The 13,917-nt window shown below is 44.4% G+C and overlaps 1 protein-coding gene across 1 annotated transcript; it reads right to left on the reverse strand.

Moving 5' to 3' along the window:
• Positions 1–4,685: 4,685 nt before the first annotated feature.
• CLRN2 (clarin 2) lies at positions 4,686–12,884 on the reverse strand. Its single transcript, XM_006208105.4, has 3 exons — positions 12,530–12,884; positions 6,467–6,646; positions 4,686–4,963 (listed from the first exon to the last, which is right to left on the reverse strand). The coding sequence occupies exons 1-3, from the start codon at positions 12,780–12,782 to the stop codon at positions 4,698–4,700; spliced, it is 699 nt and encodes a 232-aa protein (XP_006208167.2). The 5' UTR covers positions 12,783–12,884; the 3' UTR covers positions 4,686–4,697.
• Between the last annotated feature and the right edge of the window lie 1,033 nt (positions 12,885–13,917).

Here is a 13,917-nt window from a genome sequence, read left to right on the forward strand (position 1 = left end):
ATTGAAGACTCTCAAAATTTAAGTTCAGTTAGTTTTTGACCAAGTGCTTGGCAACCAAGCACCTGAAGACGTGGAGTATGTTTGATTTTTCTAGCAGTTGCTGCCGTCTGCTGATGCCCTCTTCTCTCTTCCCTCTGTTGCTTTGTTGAGGAAGGGGTTGGCAAGTGGAGTTCTGGTGCTGGTCAGTCCTCCAGGTGGGTGATCAGTGTCCTCAGCCCAGTGGGAGTTCAGTTGTTCTCCCCAAATCACTGTGACAGCCCAGTCGTTGTTTTCATAGCTGTTTCCTTGAAGTTTTGTCCAATTGATTTGGAGCCGTACTCTGTTTATATACAGTGTAGGAACAGTTACAAGAACTTTAGGTTCACAGTATTTTAACTTTACTGAATTCATTAATCAGCTCTAATAGTTTTTTGGTGACATCTTTAGAACTTTCTATATATATAATATCATGTCATCTGCAAACAGCTACAGTTTTACTTCTTCCTTCTAATTTGGATGACTTATTTCTTTTTCTTGACTGATTGCTGTGGCTAGGGCTTCCAATACTATGTTGATAAAAGGGTGAGAGTGGGTATTCATCTTGTTCCTAACTTATAGGAAATGCTGTCAGCATTTCACTGCTGAGTATGACGTTGGTTGTAGTATGATGTTGGCTTTGTCATATGTGGCCTAGGTTTCTAGTTCTTTACCTCAAAAACTGATAATAAGAGTAACCATTCTCAGGGGTTTGAGGTTGAAGAAGAAATTGTGTGTGGAGTACTTAGCACAAAGCCTGGCATGAGGCAATGCTAAGTAAGGACTGGGGCTTATTCATGTCAAGTTGTGACTCTGTTTGTTCACTAGTTGTTGACCTTGCAGTAGAAAAGAAAATGAGATCATATGAGCAAGGGGGAGCACAAGGCCTAATTTAATTGGTAAGAGTTCCATGTGTGTCATAGTTACATGGGTGTCTTATAAAGCTGTACTCTTAGTTTAGCAACCACAACTAAAAGGAGAAGGATGAGGAGGAAGATGAGAATGATGAGGAGGAAGGAGGAGGAGAGGGAGATGGAGGAAGAAGAGGAGAGATCTTTCATGCATAAAAATTAATCTAAAATGGGCTCAGGAGTAGGGAGTGTATATTTCAAATGGTAGAGCATACACTTAGCATGCACGAGGTCCTGGGTTCAATCCCCAGTCCCTCCATTAAAAAAACCTCAAAACTAATAATAAATACATAGACCTAATGACCTCCCCTGACAAAAGAAAAATAATAAATAAAATGGGCACAGGGACCTCTCTGAGTGGCTGTGTCCCTCTCCAGCCCTGAAGCTGCTGTTCACTTTTGTGATTCCCTGTGTCTTGCCTAGTCTCCTTCTACCAATCTAGGATTTCCAAAGATACACTCGGCATAATATATAAGTATTTGAACTTTACGTAGGTGATATAAGTGAGCACTTCACTCCCAGCGAAAATTTTCTAAATTGTGGTGCCAATTATACACTCACAGCTCATTCTGGTGATTTTGAGAAACAGAGACTTAATTAGTGTGTGTCTATGTTTACTCTTTCTGCTTCTTTATTTTACCTCTTTATTAAAATTTTCAAACATGAGGGAAAACAGAGTAGTGTAATGAATACCCGTTATCTAAATTTAACAATTGTTAATATTTTGCAGAGACTTAATTTTTTAAATCAAATTTATTTCGTATTTGGACTTGGTCATATTAGCAGTAGGGAATCTCTTAAGTCGGCGAATTGGAGCGAGGAATAAGGGCCTAGGAATCACTTTAGTTTCTTCATGTGTGTGAATGGGGAGGCATCCCCAGGACCTCCGGGGCAGGATGCAGTGCTGACACCGTGTGGGGCTCCCAGGCTGCCAAAGCAGGTGGGAGGCTTTGCAGCAGAACCTGGATGTGGAGCAGTCAGGAGACCTGGAGGGAGATCTTGGTGGTCACTCAGGCATCTGCAGCCGGTAGGATCCAAGACGAGGACAAGTCTTCTAGGCAGTGAATGGGCTCTGACCAGCCGAAAAAACATTTCATAAATTATTGCGCCCTCAGGCTGCCCTGGGAAGGATGGCAGGGCGAGCCGCAGCGAGGGGGCAGGAGCCCTGCCAGTGCACCCCCAGGACCATCAGGAGACAAGGGGATGCTCCCCAGAGATCAGGAGTATGTGTGCACCTGCCTCCTTCTCCCTTAACCCCAGAACCTTTGGGACAGAGGGGCGATCTGAGGAGCCAGCCGTTTTATTCCAGAGAATCTGGGCACTGTCTCCAAGTATAAACAGTCAGATTGGGTTAAATTCAAACTGGATTGGGCATTTATTATTATTTTTTTCCTTACTCATAAAATGACCAGATTAACTATAACCAAAATACTCCCGTAAAATGTATTCTCTACCTTTGAGTGTATCGTGACCCAGATATTTATTCTCCCTCCTTCCCACTCCTCCCCTCACCTGTAACAAACTCACAAAATTTCACATAGGAATCTCTTCTGTAGTAGCCCTGAGAGATGTCTTCCAGACTGAACCTGACTGTCTCCAGCACCCAGCTGCTTGGAGAATGAAATCTCTGGAGGGCAGGAATTTGTGTCTGTTCACTGCTCTACTACCAGAAGTTTCAATACTTGTAAAATGAATGAATAAACGTTCCAAGACCCTCAGATGTTTGTCATATAAACTGTTGCCAGAGTCTTCTGTTTATGTTATTGATTTTAAAAAATCTCAATCAGCAGGGCTTTATGTTCAACTTGAAGGAACACTGACATTTCCACTTGTTTTCAAGGCAGCACTGCAGTCTGTCCCTATCTTTGGGATCCATCTCTTATCACGTTAACGATCCCTTCCAGCCATGTGCCACCTGCATATTTGATGAGTGATGTCAGTCTGCTAAATAGGACTGCAGCTGTGTCTGGGTGGTGTGGGGGTGGGGGGAGGCCTGGAAGGCACAGAGGAGCACAGCAGGAAAGCACTCAGGGTTAGAACAGAATGGAAGAGATGCCATGGAAACTTTCTGAAGCTCAGTGTTAAGGAAAGAAAGAGTGAGTCCAAATCAGGTATCATTTCAGATGAAGCTAATTTGGGGGGATTAGATAACTTTTACTTGGCATGAGGATGGGAGAGCTGGGGAAGGATTCGCCCCAGCTGGCATCGTGGGGAAATGAATTAATAATGAGTTGTGTACCCAGATGAGTGAGTGTTCTCTAAAGAAATAGAAGCAAGAGGATGTGTGTGTGTGTGTGTGTGCGCACACACACGTATGAGAAAGAGATTTATTATGCAGAATTGGCTCACACGATTGTGGAGACTGGCAAATCCAAAATCTGCAGGGTAGGTAGGCTGGCAGTCTGGAGGTCTGGGGAAGAGCTGCAGTTTGAGTCTGGTGGCAGTTTCCTGGCAGAATTCCCTCTCTCCCGTGGAAGGGCAGTCCTTTTCTTAACGCCTTCAACTGATTGGATGAGACCCTCCCACATTATGGAGGGCAATCTGCTTTGCTTAATGTCTACTGATTAACCCCATCCAAAAAAATCCCTTCACAGAAACATCTAAAATAATACTTGACCAATATGAGGGTACCATGGCCTAGCCAAGCTGACACATAAAATTAACCACCAGAGAACCACTTAGCAAAAATCGAACACAAAACAGCTGCGTTTATCTGACAGATGAATTAGAGCAATATTCTAATCCCACTGGCAATTCACATACTACCCAGCCCTCTTTGTAGTTTCCTGCCTTGTGCCTCTGCCTCATTACTGACTTATCCTGGAACGCTCTTTTCCAACCTTGCTTCCCTCACCACTGGAAAAATTCTCCTCATCTTTCAATGCTCAGATCAAGTGTCAACTCTGTAATACTATCTTTAATACCACATCCCATCCTGAAGAACTGATTCCTTTGTGGGTCTTTTCTGCATGTCCTGTTTTAACACTGATCACATGGCCTTGCAATGGCTTGTACGTCAAATGTCAGATTAGCAAAGTGGTTAAAAGTGTAAACTCTGGCTCTAGACTTCCTCCATTTAATTCCTGACCTGGGCAAGTTACCCAATCTCTTTATGCCTTAGCTTCTTCATCTGTGATATGGGACTATATCTACAATCTGAGTTTATAGTGAGGACTCGATGACTTACTACATGTAAAACTTTTAAAACTGCATGTAGTAACCACTCAGAAAAATGGGACTTATTTTCATTCTTAGTGTTACGGTTGCTATCTGATTCCTGTGTCGTGCGGAAAGACTAGGTGTTTCTGGAGGCCAGGGACGTTATCCTACTTCTCTGTGCATCCCCCCAATATTGTGTAGACGATACCAATGGGCTCTAGACATTTCCTGGAGTGTATAGTGTGGGGACCTCTATAATATATGAAGGCTGGCAACATTATCACTCATTCAAACCTCATTGTGAGGTCATTAATATCCCCATTTTACAGATGGAGAAACTGAGAAGTAGACATGAATTGAATTGTCCAATGTCACACAAGGCAGGCAAGTGGCAGACTAACTCCAAGGTCAGTGACAGAGAAGTGCAGGGATGCCAGGAGTTTGGAGTTTCTTTTCTGGCCCAGGGACCACCTTTTCCTCCTTCTAATTCCTTTTTACTGCCAAGAACATAGACGTTCTGGACTGTGATGCCCGCAAAATAAAAAAGAAAAAAAAAAAAGAAAGAAAAAGAGGTCTCCTTTCACAGTACAGAACTGAGTTAGGAGAAGGCTATTAATACAAGATATCCTCGGCCGTGACCGTGGCCTCTTCTATTTTGGTCTTAATCTCCGGGAGGGGAATTTGACTGATGGCCACCACCACCAAGTTAGTGGCGTGGGCTGAGGCGCTGGCCACGCAGATCCAGAACGACTCTTCGTACTGTTCCTCCACCACCACGAAGCGAAAGAACTTCTCCTGAAAGTTGGCGATTCGCTCGGTCAGGTCGTGAAATTTCACCGCAGCCATGAAGCTGGCGAGGGCCAGAGCCACGACTCCGCCTGAAACGCAAAAAGGATGCCCTCGTTCACAGCTCCTTTTTACAATTTGATGACTAGACGTGAGGGGGCATGTCTGTGGCACAGACCACCAACTTGCTTGGGGTTTAAAACATTCTTAGGGCGACACAAATTTTCATTTGCTTTTAAAAGCAGCAGATAATCCAGTGTGAGGGGTGAGAGGTGTTGGGAGACACAGAATAAGCTTCGCATCCCATTGACTTTGACTCTAGACCCCTCTGATTTTTCCCTGACCCAGTGAAGGTGTGCACATGTCTCTAAACTTTTCAGCATTTGTATGTAGACCCTGAGGACTGTGTGGGAAGATGTTAGAACGTCCTACTGGGTGGACTAGGGGGTTAACAGAGGGTTAGACTATTCTCTCCTCTTTGTCCTCTTTCCAAGCTTAAGGATAAGGGGGGTGAAGTGGAGGAGGAAAGGGAAGTAGAGAGAGGAAATTGGAAAGATTTCAAACCTCATATGCTTCCCTACTTGTGGCTTCAGACTTTGACCTTCTGGGTTCCCTCTGTTTCTCTTTCTCTCTTCATTTCTCTCTCCCTGTCTCTCTACTTTTCTACTGCCTTGATTTTAATTAATATTTAAAAACACATTTATTATGCCATTACATAATAAAATATTATGCTATGCATGATAAAACAACATTACCTATTTTTATATTTCATGGTCATCCTGTATAAGGTAAAGGTAGAGAGGGGTTTTGGCCATCAGGATGCCTTGAACATGGGACCTTGGTTTCCTGAAATCATTCTTGGGATTTTGTTACTTTCATTACAGGTGATTTTTTTCAGTGCATAACTAAATGTGAATGAATTTCTGCATATCAGTATATTCTTCCAAATCAACACACACACACACACACACACACACACACACTCACACATACATGTTTTGTCTTGGAAAATAGGTCACAATGGTCATAAATGCCACCATAGATTAATGAAAAGACAAAAAATTTAGACTCAATTATACATGGGTTGGAATTCCACCTCTGAAACTTATTGCTGTGTGACTTTCAGTGCATCTTTTAACTTCTCTGAGCCTCAGGCTCTTCATCTGTAAATATGGTAATAATACCATCATACAGGGAGGCTGTGAGGTTTGTAGGAAATAAGGCATGAAAACCCCCAGGTCCCTTCTTTTCTGTCGTTGGTGAGGTTCCTCCAGTCTCACAGCAGCAGCCCTGCCTCCTCACTCCTACAGCCCCCACCTCTCCATCCCCAGCTCTGTCTTCTCCTTCTCTCATCACCCCCTCTTTGCTGCTCCAAGTCCTCAGCCACTCAGGTATGCTGACAATTTGGTTCTTATGATGACAGAGATGCTGTAACTTTTGGTGAAAAGGATATTCATGTCTATTAAGCAGGTAAGAGACCCGAGGAAGTGAAGGTTGGGGGAGCATTTTACTTCCTTCACACCTTCTGCCCCCCTGCTTGGAACTCAGCCCCGTGATGCAGGACAGGAGTCTCTCTCCCCAGGGACCTTCCTCACCTGCAAGAACATTCCACAGGCAGATGCCCCCGGGGCCGTTGACTGCTCGGTACGGAACCTGGACCATGTTGAGAATGGCGAAGCCCATGCTGACCAGCGCCAGCGCCAGGGCCAGGAAGAGGAGCAGCAGGATGGTCACGTGCAGGCCCGCGTTGAGCTCCTTCAGCAGGTGCGGGAAGACTGTGGAGAGAAGACACAGCCAACACGTCAGGGTCAGAGCTCGGCTCGAGTCCATATGGCCAAGCTTGCTCACCATGAAGGTCTTAGTAGAGGGGAGTGAGGTCAAGTGCTGGGCTTTCAAAAAGCAGAAGACTTCCTGAGATGAATTCACAGCCTCCAGATTTGCCACTTGTTCCTTGGCCAACACTTCTCTTTCTTGGGGTGGAGGCAAAATCAAAATGTGCCCCAGCTGGGCATTTAAGTTGCACTGACCTCGCATCTCTGGGGTCTGGTGTGAGCTGACCCACACGGGCCCCAGATGGTGTCTCTTTAGCAAAGGAGGCTGGCAAGAGAATCTGTCTGAGAAGGCAGATCACAAAGCTTTAATCTGGGTCAGAGTAGCCTTCATTAAATCAGGGAGGTAGAAGCAGTCTCAAGTGTTTCCTGAAGAGTGGAGAAGGGTGTAGCAAAGGGAAGCCTAGATCAGGCACCCAAAGTTGGGGGTTCAAACCCCAGATTTGCTGACTTGCCACAATTTAAAATAGAATTTTCTAAACCCTCCTTCTTCTACACATCTGACAATGCTGAGGGGGACAAGTGAAGTGCATAGGAATAATCATGCTAGGACAGGGTCCTGTCGTGAAGCCAGGAGCATCACCTTGCAGTCCTCTTAATGACTCAGTGAGCCAGACATCAATTACCCCTGTATGATGGACATTTAATTCTCATGTTGCACAGAGTACTTTATTAGAATATTAATTTGCCATATTAATGTGGCAGGATAATTTAGTGAAATATTAACTTGGATTTGTTTCTCTCTGTATTTGCCACCAAGGACTAGCTGTGAAGATTCAATGATACACCATAGTGGAGTCTTTAAATATTGTCTGTCAGTTCTCAAAAATGGCGGCCATGGTTGTTGCTGTTGTTTTTACTCTCCGAATTGGGAAAAGTCATGTGCCTCCTCAGGCCTCAGTTTCCTCATCAGTGTAATGGGGATAGCAACAGCTGTACATGAATTGAGTGTAATCAACATTTACTGAGCACAGTTACGGGCCAGGCCCTCTACATCTGTCATCTCATCCAACCCTTATGACAGGGATACGAAGTAGATTTTATTAAACCCCTTTCCCTACAGGCTTGGAGACATTTAGTCCCTTGTGTTTGGGCAAGGGCACCCTGAGCTCTGTCTAGGACCATAGTCCTATATACCACACGGTATACAGAGTTCAGAGTCACTGATTTCAGTTGCTATAAATGAATGATTTAAAATGATGATAGTTAAAGAACTTCTGGGCATACCCCTTTCTCTGTAACTACTCCAAGGTTTCTACTGAACACCTCCTGGTCAAATCTGGATCCATCTTGTGAACTTCAGCCTCCCTGGTTCATTACTTGATATCACTGACCAGCCTGTGTTTGCCCCCACTTGGGAACCAGGACTCGAAGCTTTCCTGGTTCCACTCGCTCCCTGACCCCGTTCCCCTCTGGCTCCTTTGCTGGCTCACCTGCCCACCTTTATTCATAGAAGGCTGGTGTCTCCCAAGCCTGAGAGCAAGAATGTTTGTCCTTCTCCCTTTAAAATATCCTTTCCACTGAGAAGTTTCCAGACATTCCATGGAAACATCTGCAGTTCTGATCTAACTTTCTTTCCAGTACTGTGTTTCCATGTCTATTTATCTCCACATGTCTATCTCATCCGCTTCAGAAATTTTACCCTGAAAATTGAACTCCTTCCCAAGGGATTTGTCTCTGCAGGACTTCTCTCTTTAATTTCCTTCCCTTATAGCTCAGTGTCCTTTAGATTTTTTTTGTTGTTGTTGTTGTTGCAAACTCTCAGCTCCTTTTCATTCCAAACATGGTAGCTTACGCTTGATTACCTAATTTTTTCATTATCCCCATTCTTGCCCGTGCAATCCTTAGGACACATAACCAGCATAATGATCCTCACCAAACACTTAAAATAGAAAATCATCACCTATGTGATTGGCAAAGACGAAAAGGTTTGCTAACACATCGTGTTGATGATGGTGTAGGGAAGGAGCTGCTGTCAAACCTTGTAGGGATGTTAATTTATACAGGTGAATTCATAGAGGGGAATTAGGTAACATCTATCAAAGCAATTTCACTACTAGGAAAAGCACTCCCACGTGTGCTCAAAGCTGTATATAACAGATATTCACTATGGTAGTAAAAGATTGGAGAAAACCCAAAATATGAATCAATAGGAGATTGATTTAATGAATTAAAGCACAATCACACAATGCAAATTTTAAAAATAATTAATTGTATCCACATAATGATGTGAACTCATATCCAGATTTGATTTAATAAAAAATTGAGAAGTAACCAGATTACGATGATGGGGGAGTAGGAATTCGGGGCATAAGGAGTGCTGTGGAGAGGGGTGGGTCAACAGTGAGTGGCAGAAGCAGGTATATCTTGATTCCAGCTTGGGGTGGAGGGGATTCCGATACACCCCATAGCTGCTTCACACAGGTTGTGTGGGGCTGAGGAGCTGTAAATCTAGAGGTAGAGAGACTCAATTCTGGTGCTAGAGAATGTTAGAACAGCTGCGGCATCCCTGACCAGAAGCAGTGGAACCAAACATGGGAGGAAACTTGCCTCAGCTCCTGGTGAAAGTTTTAAGAAAGAATCACATCAAAGGCACTGTGAATGGATGTTCATATACTCTCTTCTGAGACAACCCCCCTGGGCAGCCAGGAACAAAACTATTTTGAATATTATTGTCTTCAGAACTGAAATTACAATGTCCTCATACAGTTTTGATGCTTCAGAGAGCAGAGCACAGATGGACCCAGGGTGCTGTCTCCTGTGGGCATCCCTCTGCAAAGGAAGAGGGAGGAAGGAAAGGGACATTTAGCGAGTCCCTCCAGGGGGGCAAACAGAAAGTGTTCATTTGCTTATGGCTTCCAGTGAGAGGCGGTTCACCCTCCTGTGCGCTGGGATGCCCAGGTTTAATCAGCACCGCAGTGGAAGGGCGCTCTTGTCCAGCCCTCCTCCTCTTGCAAAGCCAGTCTCTGCTTTGCTGCTTCTCCAGAGACAGCACTTGTGCTTGGTGACTTCCTGAATTCTACCAGGTCCCCTGTCTGCCACCCCACACCCTCTGTTATGGTTGCATTCTGTTCTTTCCTCAAAAAAATAGGTTGAAGTCCTAACCACCCCAGCACCTTATGGCCTTATTTGGAAGTAGGATCTTTACAGAAGTAATCGAGTTTAAACGAGGTCTCCAGGGTGGGCTCTAATCCAGTAAGACCAGTGGCCTTATACGAAGGGGAAATCTGGACACAGAGACAGATGCACAGAGAGAAGATGGTGTGGAGAGATGTCGGGAGAACGCTGCGTGTGGATTGGAGCTTCGCTGCCACAAGCCAAGTGATCTGTGGGGCTACGGGAAGCTGGAAGAGGCAAGGAAGGCTCCCTCTAGAGGTTTCATACGGAGCACGGCCCTGTCGACAACCTGATTTCAGATTTCTAACCTCCAGAACTGTGAGAGAATCCGTTTCTGTGTCTGCGCCACCGAATTTGTGGGACTTTGTTACGGCAGCCCTAGGGAACTAACACTCCCTCCCAGTTGTTTGGGTGGCCCGTCGGTCATTTCAGACAGGAGCCATCCACCCTGCCGCCTCCCACACTGGAGAGTCCACCTTCATCCACCACCTCCCCAACACCCTCTGCTGAATTCCAGGAGAATGGTAAGGACTACTAGAGTGACAGTACCCCTTGGGAAAGTTGCCAGTCTCAGATTCCCAAAGGAATGACACACAGTGGAAATGTGGGACCTTTGGGGTTGGCTGTCCTGGGTTGGGGCCTGGCTCCAGCACTCATAGCTCTGAGACCTTGAGCAAGTTGCTTAACCTCTCTGAGCCTTATTAGTATAGCACAGGTCACAAGTCTGGCATCTTGCATATGACCATTCAGTACAAAAGAGTTTAAAAGTACTTTATCATTATTCATTCAACCAATGTTTCTGAGCACCTACTGTGGGCCAGGCACTGTTCTAGGGCCTTGGGATCAACCAATGGATGAGATCCTTGTCCTAATGACACTACACACTAAAGAGGTGGAGACAGATAATAAATAATAAACATAACAGATAAATAATCTAGTATGTAAGAAGGTGGTTATGATGGTAACGTGATATAGCATACTATATAATTGTATGGGCTATTTTTATTATATTCCCTGGGCATTGCCTTGCTTATTCAAGTCTTTGGAACATCGCTGCTGTTGAATTTGTGGCTCCCTTGTTCAAGCGGTGGAACTTTTTTCATGAGGTTCATTAATTTCAGTTATCCACAACTATTTAAAAAATTGTGCCCTTTCCCCCTAAAATTATTCTTTTTGTGGGTGGTTTCAAAACAATCTCAAACTTCAGAAAAATTGCAAGAACGGTACAAAGAAAAAAAAATTCTTTCTTTCCTAAACCCTTGAGGGAAAATTGCCTCTTCATCCCTGAGTACTTCAGGGTCTGTGTCTTCAGAAAGGATATTATCTCTCAAAACCACAATACAACTATCGAAATCACTAGGTTAACACTAATGACTGCTGTTTAATCCTGACACCTTGTTCAAATTCCACCAATTGTCCCAGTGGCATCCTTTATAGCAAACAGACCCAGATCAGAACCAAGTACTGAATACAGTTGTCATTGTCCCCTTCTAACATGTCCTTTTAAAAAATTTCTGTATTTCCTTTCTTATTTCTTTGTTTATATTGTGTGTTTTCAGCTTTTTATGTTTTGTTTTTAACAGCGCTATTTTCCCAATATGCCTGGTCTAATTTAATTTCTGGGTAAATATAAATACTCCCAGAGATTTTTTTTTTGGCCATACATAACAAATACATATATCCTTCATGTGTATAAATGATGCCAATTTATATAATTATATTTGTCAATGGTTCCTGCTTTCTGTCTCTATACGTTTAACGAGATACTCACCCTGGCCAGGATTCTAAAAACTACAATTCTGAAATATAGAAGTCAAATAATGAATCAAATTCCTATCTCTCTGCATTTGCCATATGTTAAGATTTTGTAGGAAGCTGTTCTCACAGTGATCGAACGGTATGATTCTAAGGCTTGCAGAATATTGCCTTTTCTGTTTTGGTTTTTCCTTCCCAGAAGATCCTTCAAAAGCTGGGCTTGGATTCCTTCTCTGTTTACAGTCAGAGCTGCTCTGATGTGACACTGGATGGCCGCTGGGTTGGTCTGCACACTCACGTTCGCAGATAGCAGCCCAGCGTCTTGCCCCAGGTCTCCCTGCCAGGAAACATCCGGGTTGTCTTTGAACCCAGATAGACTGATTCCAGAGCCCAGACGCAGAACCTGTTTGCTTTCTCTCAGATGATGAAGCTTTTCTATAAACAGAAGTGGAAGATTCCTTTCAGCAGGCAGCCTACACTCAGGGGCCAGACTGGCTGAGAATACCCACGTTGTGTGCAACCGGGGTCTAAAACCTGGGTCTGTTTCCTGGCCGAGTGACCCCAGGCAAGTTATTTCACCTCTCCGAGCCTCAGTGTAGTCCCCTGCAAAGTGGGAACATTAACATTTTTTTCTTTATACATTTGTTAAAAAGCGTAAGAGAGACACGCCATGAAAGGCACTTGGTGGAAGGTCTGACACAGGTGAGCACTCAATATTTTAATAGTGATTATTCACAGAGGTCAACTACAAATATACACCGATCCCATTTCTAGTGTTTCTGTAAGCCTCTGCAGGGAAAAAAGGTCTCTTCTAAGTGCTGAACCCTGGCTTACTGTGGACTTCCTCGTTAGGCCTTACACTGAAGCAGCACTTGAATTACACATTTAGACATAAGCATTCTTACGAATATTTAAATAAGTATTCTAAAGCAGCTTTCATGCCCCTAATATACTCACTTGTGAACTGGGACTGTCGGCCGCCGAGCCCACACTGCCGCACCTTACACCCGCGGAAGAGTCCGTAGTAAATGTCCCCAATGAATTTGACCAGCTCTGGATCCGTGGCATTGACCAGGTCCACTCCAGTCTGACAAAGGATTTTCCCACTCAGCCAGTGGGGCACCGCCAAGGCAATGATGATCATTATGAAGGAGGAGAAGCTGAGTAAGGATGCCAGCCCATACCACGTCTTTTTGAACCATCCAGGCATCCTAGGGGGTGCAGGTCATGCCCCAGGTGTCCGAGCAGTAGCGAGGGTCCTTGACATCTTCCACACACTCAGCAATCCTCTGTTCCAAGGTCAGCACTTTCAAACACACCAGTTCAAGATTTCAGGTCCATCTCCTGGTCCTCCCTCAGTGCCTGCCTCCTCAGCCCATGTTTACTACAGCCACACCCGGAAGTCTCTACAGAGACGGTCTTCACCTGACTCAAGTGTAGAGGAGTGTGTTACTGAAGGATGTAACCCTATATCTTCCTCCAGACTAATGTTTCAGCCGACGGTTTAATTGTTCCGCGTTTCAAGTATTTACATAACCTTGGTGTGGACCTCTTAATGATGAGGAAGTTATTAGCAGGCAAAACCTGGTAAATCTGACTGTAAAGAGACACTAACCATTCTAAAAAAATGCATACAGTAGAAGGAAAACAAAAATGGAATGATTAGCATTTGAATATCGCCAACAATGCGCAGTATCAAATGTTGATCTCTTTGATGCATGTCCAAGCATTTCTTTGTCTAAAATGTCACTGCTGTCAGAATCCCCAGCACTGTTATTAATACCATGAAGCGATCTGTGTTTTCAATTGAAATGTGTAAACAAGGCTTTATGATTCCTGAATTTATCATTAGGTGAGTCTGCTGTGGGTAAAATTGCAGCGTTAAACCTAAGGGGGTTTGGCACTGCTGGGGCAGCCTGGACCCCAGTGCTTACAACCCCCACCCCCATCCCCTGCTGTCATGTCATCTGAAATGGGAAGGGAGAGTGCTTTTCTAATGTGTTAGCAAATAGTAATCACCCATCACCCTGCTGGGGTCTTTGTCTCTTCTAAGAGTGAAGATGTCTTTTTCTTATAATTTACAGGCACATGGAATGAAATAGTCCCTAATTTCTATCTTATACTATGGCTTTAAAATTTTGACTTTTAGTCTGTTGCTGAATGTCAACTTTGTGTCCTGTGAGACTGTCAGTGGCTCTGGGGGACAACGTGGAGCAGAAGTGGGAGAGTAAAATTCCTTACTTGGTCACAGAAGTTCAGAGGGAGTTCAGGGGGTGCGTTGTTAACCAACAGCAGTTCCAGCAGCCTCACTTGGAGAGCACAGAGGGGACAGAGGGACGTGGGGA

Source organism: Vicugna pacos, chromosome 2, assembly GCF_048564905.1.
Source record: "Vicugna pacos chromosome 2, VicPac4, whole genome shotgun sequence".
Classification (NCBI taxonomy): Eukaryota; Metazoa; Chordata; class Mammalia; order Artiodactyla; family Camelidae; genus Vicugna; species Vicugna pacos.